This window comes from Pipistrellus kuhlii, unplaced genomic scaffold (assembly GCF_014108245.1).
Source record: "Pipistrellus kuhlii isolate mPipKuh1 unplaced genomic scaffold, mPipKuh1.p scaffold_m20_p_5, whole genome shotgun sequence".
NCBI classification, from domain to species: domain Eukaryota; kingdom Metazoa; phylum Chordata; class Mammalia; order Chiroptera; family Vespertilionidae; genus Pipistrellus; species Pipistrellus kuhlii.
The window spans coordinates 50,069,893-50,084,799 of NW_023425551.1; the positions used below are offsets into that span (position 1 = coordinate 50,069,893).

At 40.9% G+C, this 14,907-nt stretch overlaps 1 protein-coding gene across 1 annotated transcript in view; it reads left to right on the forward strand.

Moving 5' to 3' along the window:
* Positions 1-1,552: 1,552 nt before the first annotated feature.
* The window catches only part of ELOVL4 (ELOVL fatty acid elongase 4), a 35,236-nt gene continuing 21,881 nt past the window's right edge, over positions 1,553-14,907 (forward strand). The window contains exon 1 of the mRNA XM_036413227.2: positions 1,553-1,759. Coding sequence (XP_036269120.1) covers positions 1,660-1,759 — 100 coding nt within the window. The 5' untranslated portion in view covers positions 1,553-1,659. The remainder of the gene's footprint in view (positions 1,760-14,907) is intronic.

The following is a 14,907-nucleotide window of genomic DNA, read 5'->3' on the forward strand; positions in this document are numbered from 1 at the left end:
TGTAACAGTCCATACTATGTTCTTATAAAAAAGGGTTATAATTTTGACATCATCATTCTTATCATTATTTATAACACTGAGTTAGGTCCTCAATGAGGAACCCCAAATTCTTATCCTCTAAGTTGCTTCTAATATAAAATAAAGCCAAATAATATGTAACCAGGTCAATTGGAAAATAAATCAAATAAATATAAGAGAAAATATTCACATTATTTTAACAGTGTCGAAAGAACCGAAGCAATCACACACACTGCGTGGTGTCTAAGCCAACAATTAGAGAAAAGGTAAACAAGAAGCAGGTGACATGTTTAAATAACAAGTAGGTGAAAAGATTATTGGACTATCTTCAAAGATCTTGGTTGATGCCAGAAATTATCAAGATACTAACTGTACATAGTGTATTTTTACTACTTTCCAGGGGCAGATGATCACGTTGCCTCCCACCTTCTTATCTAAACAATTTTTTAAAAAATAAAAAAATTTACTTCATCTTCTTTTGCCTGGATTGCCCTTTGTCTCCTGACCAGTCAATCCTTCCAGTTTCACCTCATTTCTTTCAGGTCCAAGCTGATTTCTCTAACTTGAAGGCAGGTCCCTTTTGGTCCTCACTCTCCACTGAACTCCTAATGGCTTAATTTAGCACCATTATGCCTCTTTGATATATATATATATATAAAGGGCTCTACAGAACACGTGCAAGCCTTCATTCAAATTACAGCTGACCCTTGAACAACATGGGGGTCAAACCCACCTATTAACTCACGTCGTCCCTCCACCTGCACGGATTTCCCCCCCATGTTCGCGAGTAGCCAGATCCCCAAATGCATTCTCCCATCCCTACAGCTTCCAGGCTTTAGAGGGATAACGTGTGCCTGTCCCTGGTCACCAAGGCGGCCTGCACACACAGACAAGGGGTGAAGAAGACAGCAGAAGAACCCAAGGGAAAGACAAGTCAATGACAGGCTAAAGGACCAAAGCACCTCGTCCGCCTGCCTCATCCTTCGCCACAGAACGCCCATGCTTCCTGGTCCTGTTTCCTAAGATGCAACCTGGGCGGATGCAAGGTCAGCCGTGGGAGGCGGCGCCCTCCTCCGCGGGCCGATGATGATGCCGGGAGGGAGGGTGGCATCCGGAGGCGCAGGTGTCCTGCTCCCGCGCGACCCCGGAAGCGGGAGGGGAGGGGAAGTGGGGGGGGGGGAGAAGAGGGGTCGAGGGGGCGGGACGCGCCTGCGCATCCCTGGCTCCCGCCGCCCCCCGCCCGCAGCACCCCTCCGCCCGGGGCCGGGCGCGGGCGGGAGGAGGGGCCGCCGGCCCCCGCCCCCCACGTGACGCGGCCGAGGACACTGGAGCGGCGGCGGCGGCGGCGGCAGACTGGTGCAGCGCCCGGCGCTTACGGCTGGAGCTCCTCCTCCGCCTGCTGCTGCGCGGAGCCCCGCCGGTCCCCGCTCCTGCTCCGCCGCCGCCGGCCGGTCCCCGCCGCCGCATCCCCGAGCAGAGCAGGAGGAGGAGAGGACGCCGCGGAGCCGCCGCCGGTAGAGGGGACCCGGCCGCCGCCCGCCCGCTCGCTGCCTCGGCCGTCGCCGCCGGGGTCTGCCCTCCCTCGGGGTCTCCGCCGTCTCCTCCCCCCCACCCCACTCCCCCGCCGCCCGGCCCGCAGCGATGGGGCTCCTGGATGCAGAGCCCGGCAGCGTCCTGAACGCGATGTCCACGGCGCTCAACGACACGGTGGAGTTCTACCGCTGGACCTGGTCCATCACAGGTAACGCCCGGCCCGGCCCGCCGGCCCCTGCCCGCGGCTGTCGGGATGCTGCTGCTGCCGCGGAGGAGGAGGAGGAGGAGGAGGAGGGAGAGGAGGCGCCGGGCGCGGGGACCTAGGCGGGGCACTGGCTCCCCCGGCCCGAACGTTAGGGCCTCTCCCTCCCCGCGACGCCCGCACGGTTTCCCTCGGAGCTGCCACCGCCTCCTCTCGCTTCTCGGATGCGGGAGCGGGCGGCTCGGACGGAGCCGGGGCTGCCCAGAGCTCGCTGTCGCAGGAACCGCCCTGCGCTCTGAGCCCACATCGCCAGATCTCCGCCGACGCCCCTAAACGATGCACAGGATTGCGTTCAACCTTTAGTAACAGTCCGTGCGGAGAGATGGCTGGGGGCGCGGGGGACTCCAAGGGTAGCTGTCTTTTTTTTTCTTCTTCTTCTTCCGCCTCCTGAGTGCTTTGACACATCCTGCTAACCTGCTAATATTTTTGTCTATCTCATTCCTCTCCATGATAATCTGGGAAGAAAGATAAAAGAGCCATGGTTTGGCTCCTCGAGTCTCGAAGAATGTCAGTTTCTGAGGCTTTTCAGTAGCAAATATGCTCGAAGTGATTGTCCGTATTGGCTTTGCGCAGTGCAGTGCAGCCAGGGGGATGGGGATGCTACCGCACCAGGAAAGAATTGTCTTAGGAAGGGGGGTCTCGACAGCAGCACCTAGAGGTTGTCCTAGAAGCCTACGTGTGTACAGTTTTCTTAAAATCTGCAAACTTTCCCCTCTAGTTTTATTTGACACGACATTCGATTGGTTGATACATGCAGGTCTTCTAGCAGCAGCAGTGGTGGTATCATTTTGACAGGTCACCATTTATTTTATCCAACTGTTCCAGTTGTTTTTGGCTTTAAGGCATTTAAAACTTTTGAAGTGAGAAAATTGAGTTAACAGGATTTTATAAAGAATCTTAGGATTCAAATTTTATAGCCCTTTTGCAATACCGCACTGCATCCCAGCAGGAGAGGAAATTGACATTCCACATTAGGACTTTGCCTCCCTAGAAACGAAAATGTATTCCTGTAGTTTTTTGTGTTTGTTGTTAAGAGTAAATGGGGGAGTGGTTACAGCACGAATACAGTACAATGCGTGGGATATATGCTGTAGAGAAAATGTGTTGCTGGAATTATTTCTGGTTGAGACAAATAATTCTTTTTTCTTTTTTTCTTTTTTTTTCTTTTTTTTTTTTAAATAAGATAGAAGTTTATTTTGCTCACTGGGATAGTTCAAGGCCGGGCACAGCCACTCAGGCTGGTGGGTGTCTCTGCTCCACCGACAAATAATTCTGTGACATTGATGTAGCTTTAACTTCTTTGGAAAAGTGTGTTCTTTTTCAGAAGCTCTCAAGTTTGACACTGAGAAGTAAGCTATTTTAATTAGCCATTGCAATTGAAAATGGTTAAAAGACAGTTTTTAATGAGATTTTTTTTCCCTTTAAAGTCTTTCTTCTGTGTTCTATTCACTGAAGTTATGCTCTGCCTATAAGAGCTGGGAAAAATGTGTCCTTCCCTTCATCTCAGGAGTGATTAGAGTTATTTAGATATTGCATCAGGGTTTCCCATTACACAATTTTGTAAAGCTCTTTAGCAGGTAATTGCACTTGCATACTTTAGAGTTCAGACATTGTCAAGGTCCTCCAATCTCCATATAGTCCAGAGCCACACCCAGGAGTTCCCATTCCTGTCTGCCATTCCCTTCCCACCTCTTGAGTCTCAGAGGGAATTGAGAACAAGGATAGAATATATCTTTGTGTCATAGTTAAACCTTTTCTAATGATGCTTTTGGTAAAACATCACCAATGAAATAGGATAGGGTTATGCAGCTGCCTTATTTGAAAACTTGTGAGTCTCATGGAAGACATAAAATAATATAATATTGTGAGCTAAGACGGAGGAATGAGAGTAGCCACTGGGACACAGGTGACCTCTCACTGGCAGATGGAGGAAAGGTGCCCTGGCTATCCACTTACGAAACCTGAGACTGCTTCCTTGCTTTCTGTAATCAGCTACCTAGTGTGGGTAGATGGTATTTCTTAACTTAGAGGCTTAGTGGGATGTAGCCTGCTCTGCCTTGCTGCTGTGTAAAGAGGAGTATTTTTCAGATTCAGGCGGATCAGACCTGAAGCCTGTGGTGTCCCGTTTCCTTTCACGGCCTCTTCGCCTCTCTTCCATGCTCTCCGGGTACCTTTTCTTTGACTCATTAGCACTGATCCAATTCCAAGATGATCTCTTCTCACTATAATTTTATGAAAATCTGGGCGAAGGAGTTTGAGGGTAGAAAACTAGTCTCTTAGATGAGGCTGAAGAGAAAGTTGATGAGTCTGAAGTTTGGAAAGGGGGAGAATAAAAATGGGTGGAAAGAAAGATGGCCTTGAGAAATAGTGGTGACTGTTGTGAAAGGACACAAATTACTCAGGGAGAGCAAGAAATGAGCCAGACTCTGTGCCTTTGCGTGCTGTCATCCCCAGAACTGGAGCTATATGCTTCTATCTTTCTGTCTTATTACTTAATTGAATATTTCTCTCCGCTGATGTTTCTATCTTCTAGAAATAACGTATCTATTTTGGACTGCTTATAACAGAAATAGTTACAGTTTTTTTTTGTTTGTTTTTTTGATTTGTTTTTTAAAAATATATTTTATTGATTTTTGTACAGAGAGGAAGAGAGAGAGATAGAGAGTTAGAAACATTGATGAGAGAGAGTCATCGATCAGCTGCCTCTTGCACACCCCCTACTGGGGATATGCCCGCAACCAAGGTACATGCCCTTGACCGGAATCGAACCTGGGACCCTTTAGTCCCCAAGCCGACGCTCTATCCATTGAGCCAAACCGGTCTCGGCAGAAATAGTTACAGTTTTATATTTGATGATCTAAGATATTTTTGTTACAGTTTTATATTTGATGATCTAAGAAATTTTTGTTCTAGGGCAAACAGTTTTTGCAAAAATACTAATTTGAGCTATTTTATCAAATGGTGCTATTTAATAAAACATGTCCAAAGCAATGTATAAAACTGGGCTTCTTAACAGCACATATCTATCAGATACAGCACATGGCCCATAGTTTATCAATACAGAAGATGTTACTTTTACTATATCATTGATACTTCATATATTGAATTGAAACTTTGAAAGAGCTGTACATTTAGAAAAACAATAACTTTTTCCACTTCCTTTTTTAATAGCTTCAGATATTTTAAACAAGTAAACTAATCTTGGTTTATATTATATAGAGAAGTATAGATTGATGTGGGACTTTTTGCCAGTTGGTGGTATGAGAGTAGGAGGTACACTGATGTCATTGTGTTTATTTTCTCTTCTATTACTTTATGAATATATTAAAATTATTAGGACTGGTATCCTTGACTCAAAGTGAAATCGAATCAAGAGATGTAAACTGATGAATCTAAACATTCCCGTCTGTAAATACCCAAAGTATTTACATCATTCATTGTGTTCATTTATTATTTTAATAAATGTTTATTAGTAAACTTGTGTAACTGATATTTAGCAAAAAAAAACAAAAATAAACCCACAAAAACAAACTGAAGAATTAATAGCCAGCATCCCCACAATAAGGCCAAATGTCTCCTGAGCCACAATATTTCTTTTTAATGCCATGTTTTCAAACAGCTATTGTTCATGAAGTATGTATGCATGTGTGTGTGTGTGTGTGTGTGTGTGTGTGTGTGTGTGTGGTTGACACTGCTCTCTGTTCAAAGATATAGTACCCAACATTTTGGTGAAATATTCATGTCTACTTGGGAGTTGAAGCTAGAGCAGAAAAGCCCAGCCTTGCTGGGTCCTTAAATTAACTTTGGAGTGGGTAGAAGGGAGAGAATGATGAACGGTACAGAAGGAGGAAGAATGATGGTGAAGTTTGGAAGCTAGGCTTAAATAATCATTCATTTTTTCCACATGTGCAGGCACAGTACTGGGCTCTGAGGAGAGGATGAGAACACCTGATGATTGCCCCCATGCAGCTTAGGAAGTCTGGAGGATCAAGGCCATGGTCTGAGGGTAGTGTGATCTGTCAGTCAGGCTTACCTGGGGCCTAAGGAAGGTCAGAAAAGTCCTTCTCTACTCTTCTCCTCTCTACTTCTACCTGTACTGCAGTCTTGTGTTGCAACAAGAATATTAAAGCTCTGTTTCAGAATATGTTTCATCATGGGAAGTTGTTTTGGATGTTGTTGGAGAGGTACTGGGAACTGGCAGTGTGCTTAAGGGTCAGTATATCATCTGGTTTGCCAAAACTGGGGGCTTGTAGGAGGGGATCTTCAACTCAAATCTAATAAGCTGTCATAGAGAAGCGTGTGTCTTAAACATTGTTCAGTATATTTACATTAGAAGTATTATTTATCACATTTAATGTGTACATTTTTTATGTATTGCTTAAAATAGGTTTTGTTTGATTGGATTAGTCTTGGAACCTTGCCAGTCACCATTTTCAATGTTTCTCAGGAAAAGGCATTCCAAATGCTAGGCAGCCAATTAAAGACAAATAAGTGTAGCATTACCAGTTCCTAACATGGGATCTCCTGTGGTCAGTGTTTTCCATGAGGTTCTAGAGCAGTGTTTCCCAACCTTCTCTCATGATGAGAATCACCTGGTGGAGTTGTTAAAACACAGATTCCTGAATCCCAACTAAGAAGTGCTAAACTAGAATTTTTGAGAACATATAGGTAAAATTGCATACCTAACTTAGTGCTCTGTATATAAAATCTGTCTTAGAGCACTAGTTAGGTATACAATTTTACCTATATGTTCTCAAAAATTCTAGTTTAGCACTTCTTAGTTGGGATTCAGGAATCTGTGTTTTAACAACTCCACCAGGTGATTCTCATCATGAGAGAAGGTTGGGAAACACTGTTCTAGAGCAAGCATGTCAAACTCAAAGGCTAACCTGGGCCAAATAAACTAGGCATGCGGCCCGAGGCCCTCGAGTTTATATGCTTGTTCTAGAATCATCTCTCTCTCATAACCTCCCTGAAGCTTTCAAGAGGTCAATGCAATTTAAGGGTTTTCTGAGGTTTTGTTTGTTTGTTTGTTTGTTTGTTTGGTTAGTTCCTGTTTTTCTTATTTTTTATTTTTTTATTTCACTCTAGTGTGGTTTTGTTCCTTTCCCCAACAGCATACAACAGAAGTTCATTCACAGGTGGAATTCTGAGAGGATAAATGCAGATTCTAAAACTGTTGTCAGGACATAGTTTTATAGTTAGTTTCTTTGGCTTAGGGAGAAAGGTTTTAAGAATTACACAGATAATTACTCCAGACAATACTTTTGTGATCTTAAGAGCCACAAAGAAGTTGGTATATATATGTGTGTGTGTGTGTGTGTGTGTGTGTGTGTGTGTGTGTGTGTGTATGTATTTCAGAGAGGAAGGGCAAAGGAGAGAGGATAGAAACATCAATGATGAGAGAGAATCATTGATCAGCTGCCTCTGGCACACCCCACACTGGGGATGGAGCCTGCAACCCCAACATATGCCCTGACTTGGAATTGAACCATGACCTCCTGGTTCAAAGCTCGATGCTCAAACACTAGCTGGGCAGAAGTTGGTTATCCTTTAAAAACTCAATTTGCTTTAGTTTTTTTCTCAAGTCATCTGATATTGTCATTAATGAATGCTTTATTATTATTAACATAATTATTATTTTGGATTTAGATCATTTATTATTTTGAGTCACTTATTTTGAGTTAAACATGTGTTGAATTAAACACAGAAATGAGTTGTGTAATAGAATTTGTCTTTTCTCATTTTGGATGGCTCTTTTTTACCCTTTTTCATTATCAGGACATTTCTCCTTAAGTCAAGGTGCTATTGTTTTATTTTTCATTGGAATGAGAATATTAAAATATATATTTTTAATCACATGGGTTTGAGCTTTTATTAAAGAGAAGGGAAGAAATACCTGGCCTTTCGAAACCAGTTTCTAAATTTACTTTCTAACCTGGCCACTCAGTGTTTCCCTGCACACAGACCTGCAGCTCTAGCCAACTTGGTGAGTTCATCCTTCAGTAGAATTTGTGCATGTCCAACTGCCCTTCCCCAGATTGCCTCTACAGATGTCCCTTTCCCTGAACCCAGCAGTTACCCTCCTTTACAAAGCCATTCTTGGCATGGTACCCTAGAGCCTTTATTGCTTTCTGTGATCCCATTTCCTTTAGCAATTACCCATGTACTTCCTCAGACCATCCTTTCTGTGATTTCATTGTATTGAATTGTTAAAGTCATTATATTTACCTTTTCACTTTGTATTTTTCCTCCAAATATTAGGGAGTGACACATGTTAATTTCATATGTATTGAGAAGATGACCCCCTTAACCTAGCATAATTTCAAATAGTGAGATATTCCAGTTACTAAACTCTAATAAGGTTTTGGACCACACTAAGTCATAGAACACATTTTTAAATTATTTTGATCATAAGTTAGTCAGTTGATGTTGACTAAATTTAATGAAGGAATCAAACCATTAAATTGTTTATTAGCATTGAACAGTTATTTTCAAGAGATATAAAATCAGACATAATTCTTCTCTCTTCACAGCGTTGGGAAGTGTGTGGAAGTGAGGAGGGCAGCTTGGAATAGAGAATAGAAAGAATATTTGACTGGGATTTAGATGACCTAGGCCAGTGGATGGCAAACACATTAGTCAACAGAGCCAAATATCAACAGTACCACGATTGAAATTTCTTCTGAGAGCTGAAAAGTGACTTCTGGGCATGGGCCATGAAGTTTAAATTGCACTGTACGTGCGTCCCCGCATGTGGTATTTTGTGGAAGAGCCACACTCAAGGGGCCAAAAAACCGCATGTGGCTCGTGAACCACGGTTTGCTGACCACTGACCTAGGCTTTAGTCCTAGATCTCCTGCTAATTAACTTTGAGAGTTTGGTCAAGTCTATTTGCTTTTCCTACCTCAACTTTTTTCATGTGTAAATAGAGAGAGTTGAATTAAATAATCTCTAAGGCTTACTCAGCTCTAAAATTGATATAGATGCAAATTTAAAAAATTCTTTAAATAGCCCAGCCCGTGTGGCTCATTGATTGTGTGTCAACCTATAAACCAGGGGGTAACAGTTGGATTCCTGGTCAGGGCACATGCCTAGGTTGTGGGCTCGAACCTCAGTAGACACCATGCAGGAGGCAGCCAGATCAGTGATTCTCTCTCATCATTGATGTTTCTCTCTTTCCCTCTCCTCTCCCTTCCTCTTTGAAAGCAATACAACTATATTTTTTAAAATAAAATAAAATTCTTTAAATACATAAAGCAATTTCAGGTAAACATATTGATCAATAATGCAAAAATCTCATTCTATGCAATAATTGGTATCTTTCCAAATAGTTGTCAGTACTGCCCAAATAGAAGTAACATTTATATTTAGTCTTTTTTTACTTTCTCTGGTATTTAAGAAATAAGTAGAGGAACAGAAAAAAACAAAGGGATAAGATATTTAAGCAACTGCATTGACACAGCACTGTTATAGCACATAGTACTGCTGAAATACTGTACCTATTTAATTATCTAAATATTGCTTGACTAACCAAGATTAACTATTAATATTTTGCCAAGAGTAATAGCAATAATATTAAAGAATAGGTTCATTATACATTATATATATAATGTATACAATCATACATTACATTTATTATGTAATATGCAACTGACGAGGATGCTTGTTACAGGGTCTTGGTCAAGTTATTCATGGTTCTTTGGGTCTCATATTTCTACCTAAATCATGAGAGGCTTGAATTTACTCTGATCCAGGGGATAACAATTTGATTCCTGGTAACAGTACATGATCTTTTAAGACCACTTTATTGAATCTTCAGAATATCTCTAATGCAATGGCTTCTGTAGTTGAAATTTAATCTTTATATTTTTTCTATAAAAATGTAAAATTTTATCATACATCATTCCAAAAGATTTCCAGTTATAGACACTTAATCTTTGAGAATTTCTAATTTATATTTGGAAGTGTGACGGAAAATTTTTGTAAAAATGTGTAGGTCTAGGGGAAAGCAAAATAAACTAACTGGCTTTGGTGTGTGTTTCTTAACTAAAAGGGTAATTTTAAAAAAAATCTTATATTTGTTATATGTTTTTTCACTAAATATTGTCATTTATTCTATTTTAATTAGTATATAAGTCTTTTTTTCCTAATAAATCTTTATTGTTCAGATTATTACAGTTGTTCCTCTCCCCCCCCCCATAGCTCTCCTCCACCCAGTTCCCACCCCACCCTCTGCTTTTATCCCCCCCCCCCATCCATAGGCATACGATTTTTGTCCACTTTCTTCCCATACCCCCCACACACACACACCTTTCCGCCCAAGAATTGTCAGTCCATTCCCTTTCTATGTCCCCAATCCTATTATATTCATCAATTTATTCTGTTCATCAGACTTTTTATTCACTTGATTTTAGATATGTATTTGTTGTTCATAGTTTTTTCTCTTTACTTTTTTCTTCTTCTTCCTCTTCTTAAAGAATACCCTTCAGCATTTCATATTGTATAATACTGGTTTCGAGGTGATGAACTCCTTTAGCTTGTTCTTATCTGTGAAACTCTTTATCTGACCTTCAATTCTAAATGATAGCTTTGCTAGGTAGAGTAATCTTGGTTGTAGGTTCTTTCTATTAATCACTTTGAATATTTCTTGCCATCCCTTCTGGCCTGCATAGTTTCTGTTGAGAAATCAGCTGACAGTCATATGGGTACTCCCTTGAAAGTAACTGTTCTTCTCTTGCTGCTTTTAATATTCTCTCTTTGTCTTTTGCTCTTGGCATTTTAATTATGATGTGTCTTGGTGTGGTCCTCTTTGGATTTCTTTTGTTTGTGGTTCTGTGCGCTTCCTGGACTTGTAAGTGTATTTTTTTTCACTGGGTAGGAGAAGTTTTCTGTTATTATTTCTTCAAATAGGTTTTCAATATCTTGCTCTCTCTCTTCTTCTGGCACCCCTGAAATTCCGATGTTGGTACGCTTAAAGTTGTCCCAGAAATTCCTTACACTATCTTCATATTTTTGGATTCTTTATTCTTTTTTCTGGTTGGGTGTTCTTTTACTTCTTCATGTTTCAAATCTTTGACTTGATTCTTGGGATCCTCTATTCTGCTGTTGGACCTCTGTATATTATTCTTTATTTCAGTCAGTGTATGCTTAATTTCTAGTTTGTCCTTTTTCATATCCTCAAGGATCTCACTAAATTTATCCACGGTTTCTTGAGTAACCTTATAACCGTGGTTTTGAACTCTATATCCAGTCATTGCTTTCCTCCATTTCTTTCATTTATGACCTGTTTCTTTGTCTCTGCATTTTGGCTGCTTCCCTGAGTTATAGAGTGGCTTTGTGTGTTAGGTGTCCCATAGGGCCCAATGGCTCAGCCTCCTTAATTACCTGAGGTGGACACTCTTGGTGCACACTTTTGTGGACTGTGTGCAAAGTCTTGTTGTAGTTAAGCCTTTATTGTTGGTATCACTGGGAGGAATTGACCTCCAGGCCAATTTTCTATGAGGATCAGTTGTGTCTGATGGGAGAACTTCTGTGCTAGAGACACCCTTATGGAGCAAGACTTGCTTTAGTGTGGCTTTGGCACTCACTGGGTCTGCCCCTTGAGTGTGACTTTATGGATCTGAAGAGTTTAGTCTGGATAGTCTCTCTCTGACCACTGGGTACACTGGTTCTTGGATCTCCAAGGAGAGAGGCCACCCAGCAGAAGCTACAGAGAGATCTGCAGATTCCTTCTCTTTGTTTGTAGTTTGGAGATGCCCAGATGAGGCGCAGCTGTGAAGCAATGAAAGCTACTGTTGAGCTTTGAGTCTTCTTTTGGAGGCTCTGGGGCTCTTTGACCCAGCTGCAGTATGTTAAGTTTCAGATTACAGAGGGCCGGGGCATTTATAAGCAAAATCCTCTGTGCACAAATTGGTTGGGACGGGTTCTCAGGGAATCACCAGGTTGGAGCAAACAGCAATGGCTGACCGTCAGCCCTGCCTGGAAGAAGTCCTGTGTCTTTGTGTCCCACAGCATCGAACAGGAATAATGATTGCTGCAAGCACCTCTGAGATAAAGCTGCCCTCCTGTTCTGGCACGATGCCAAACAGTCCAGTTTTTCCCCTATGAGTTTGGGTCCCCAGAATCTCACCTGGAACTGGAGTTCAGAACAGTCAGAAGCTTGTGTCTCCCTCCCGAATGAAAAAGATAACAGTGTACTCAGTTGCCAGCCCTTTCTGCGCCTCCAGAAAAGTCTCATTGTGCTTTTCTCTTTCCTTCTAGTTGTAGAATTTCCACTCAGCCAACCTTCCCATGGTTCTGAGTGATACCCATTTTGTCTTTTAGTTGTAGTTTTGAAGTGGTTGTGCAAGGCAGCAAGTTCAGGTGTTTACCTATGCCTCCATCTTGGTTTTTCCCTAGAATATATGTCTTAGAATTTGAAAGTAAGCTTCTTTGTTTTCATTTTTATGTGTTTATTAACTGAAAACTTAGGCACAAGATATGTATTAAAGAATTTCATAGATTTTACCATACAAATGTTCATAGCAGCATTATTCTTGATAGCCAGGAGATAAAAGCAATCCAAATGTTCAGTGATGGATGGATGGATAAACAAGACATGGTATATTCATACAATGGGATATTAGCCAGCCTTATAAGGAAGGAAATTCTAGTATATGCTACAACATAAATGAACCTTTCTTCATTATGCTAAGTGAAAAAAGCCAAGAAGACAAATACTTATATGAGATCTTTACAGTAGTCAAATTCATAGAAACAGAAAAGGGCTAGGGGAGAGGAGGAGATGGGGAGTTGTTTAATGGTACAGAGTTTCAGTTTTGCAAGAAGAAAAAGTTCTAGAGATTGGTTGCACAGCAATGTGAGTATACTTAACATTATTGAACTATACACTTAAAAATGGCTAAGGTGTTAAATTGTAAATTTTTTTTATCACAATTAAAATAAATTTACCATATGTAATTAATATGATAGCACCTCTTGAAATTATCTTTATTTGGTGTTCAGTGATAAATAAGTTGATTCTTTTATTTTGTTCAGCTTTTAGTAAAAATGGCTTTATAAAAAGTGTGCATAGCTGTTGCCTTAGCAGAAGTCCTCTGGGGCTAGAGAGTAGCAGATAACAAGGAAGACAATCTTGCCTTTGTATTTTGCTTCCCAGTTTTACCAAGAACTTCACAACAACCTGGGAGGTAGACCTGGCAAGCATTGTTCTTTCCATATGTGTGGAACTCATTGAGAGTCATAGAAGCTAAATAACTTACTGATGAACACTATGTTGGAGATGGGTCTAAACAGATAATTTTGTTACACTAGCTAAGCAGGAAAGCAATAATCAGCCCTCTGACCTGTTATGTTTTCTTATATTATATATATATATATATATTTAATCCTCACTTGAGGAAATGTTTTTTTATTGATTTTAGAGAGAGAGTGAGAGAAAGATTGCCTCCTGTATGTGCTCCAACCTAGGGGGTCAACCTACAACCTAAGTATGTCCCTGATCAGGAATCAAACTCACAATCTTTTGGTGTACTAGATGATGCTCCAATCAACTCAGCCACCCAGCCAGGGCTATTTTACTTTATCTTAACTGCTATCTCATCTACAAAGTATCACTATTTAGAATACTAAATCTGAGCAAAGTCATTATACCACCAGAGATAATCTAAAGAAAGACATCTGAAATGCTCAAAGAGACTGTAAAGATTGTTGTATAAGATTAAATTAAAAAGTGGTATTTATTTATATAAATTTATATATTTACTAGAGTCCCGATGCACAAAATTTGTGCAAGAGTAGGTCTTCCTTCCCCCAGCTGCTGGCACGAGCTTCCCTCTGGCACCCGGGACCCAGGCTTCCCTTGTAGCTCCCACTTTGTCTGGAAGGTTGTCTGAAAGGATGTCTAGTCTAATTAGCATATTATGCTTTTATTATTATAGATATCATATCTATGAATATATTGTATAATTTATATATATACACTAATAAAAGAGAAACATGCAAATTGACCATCACTCTGCTACTCCCACCAACCAATGAGAGCAAGTAACCCAACAAAGATAGAGGCTAATTTGCATTCATAGATGCAGAGTGAAGACTGAAGATAGCATAGAAGGAAGGAAAAGGGGAAGCAGAAAGCGGGGTGGTTGTGGCAGCGGGAGGGAAAGCATGGGGTGGGAGGCAGTGGCGGTGGGAGGGAAGTCCGCCAGAACCTTCCTGCAATGGGCCTCTAGTAAAATATAAAAAGTGGTATTTAGCTTAAGAAGATGAAGTTGATTTCCATATGGTGGAATAGCTAGAACCTTAAAAAATATATCAATGTGAATTATGAAAGTGTTTGCCAAATTTTATAATATAAAAACTAGAAGCTGTTGTTAATTAGTGAAAAGGAATAAATTTAGGATGTACGGTGGATATTCAGTTTATAGAACTGTTAACAAGAGAAGATTTTGGCCAGACTTTCCATTTAAATACATATACACACTCCAATTGTATCTTCAGTCTTTTATTGCTAGAGGAAAACACCATTTCAGTCTTCTTAAAGCCTTAAATTAGTATCAGTGGGAGCACAAAAGGGGATATTTGGACTCTGAATTCCCAGATTAGCACAGGGAGGAAGTTTCATAAATTTCTGAAAATCTCAGCAACATGTGAGAGCTGAGTGGGAAGGAAACTATTTATCTGCATTCTATCTTGGCTCTCAGGATATGAGGCATTATTATTAATATTCTTCTGTATCTAATATAATATACATCTCCCCCCCCCCCTCCCCCGAACTCTTCTTGTACCACATCTCCTCCCACCTGGGTATTGTTTCCTCTTTCCTAGGAACTGGCTTTTCTGAATATGCATTTAAAAAATATATTGGGGTAGCATTGGTTAATAATATGTTTCAAGTCTACAGTTCTATATTGCATCATCTGTACATTGCATTCTATGCTCACCACCTACAGCCTAATCTTCATCCTCCCAATCCCTTCTCCTCTTGTCATTTTTTAAAGCCACACATTTATCTATAATCTGCACATGGTGAAACTCACTGCTACTTATTGAGCTTCCATTACAGTACCATATGGACTATAGAATGCATT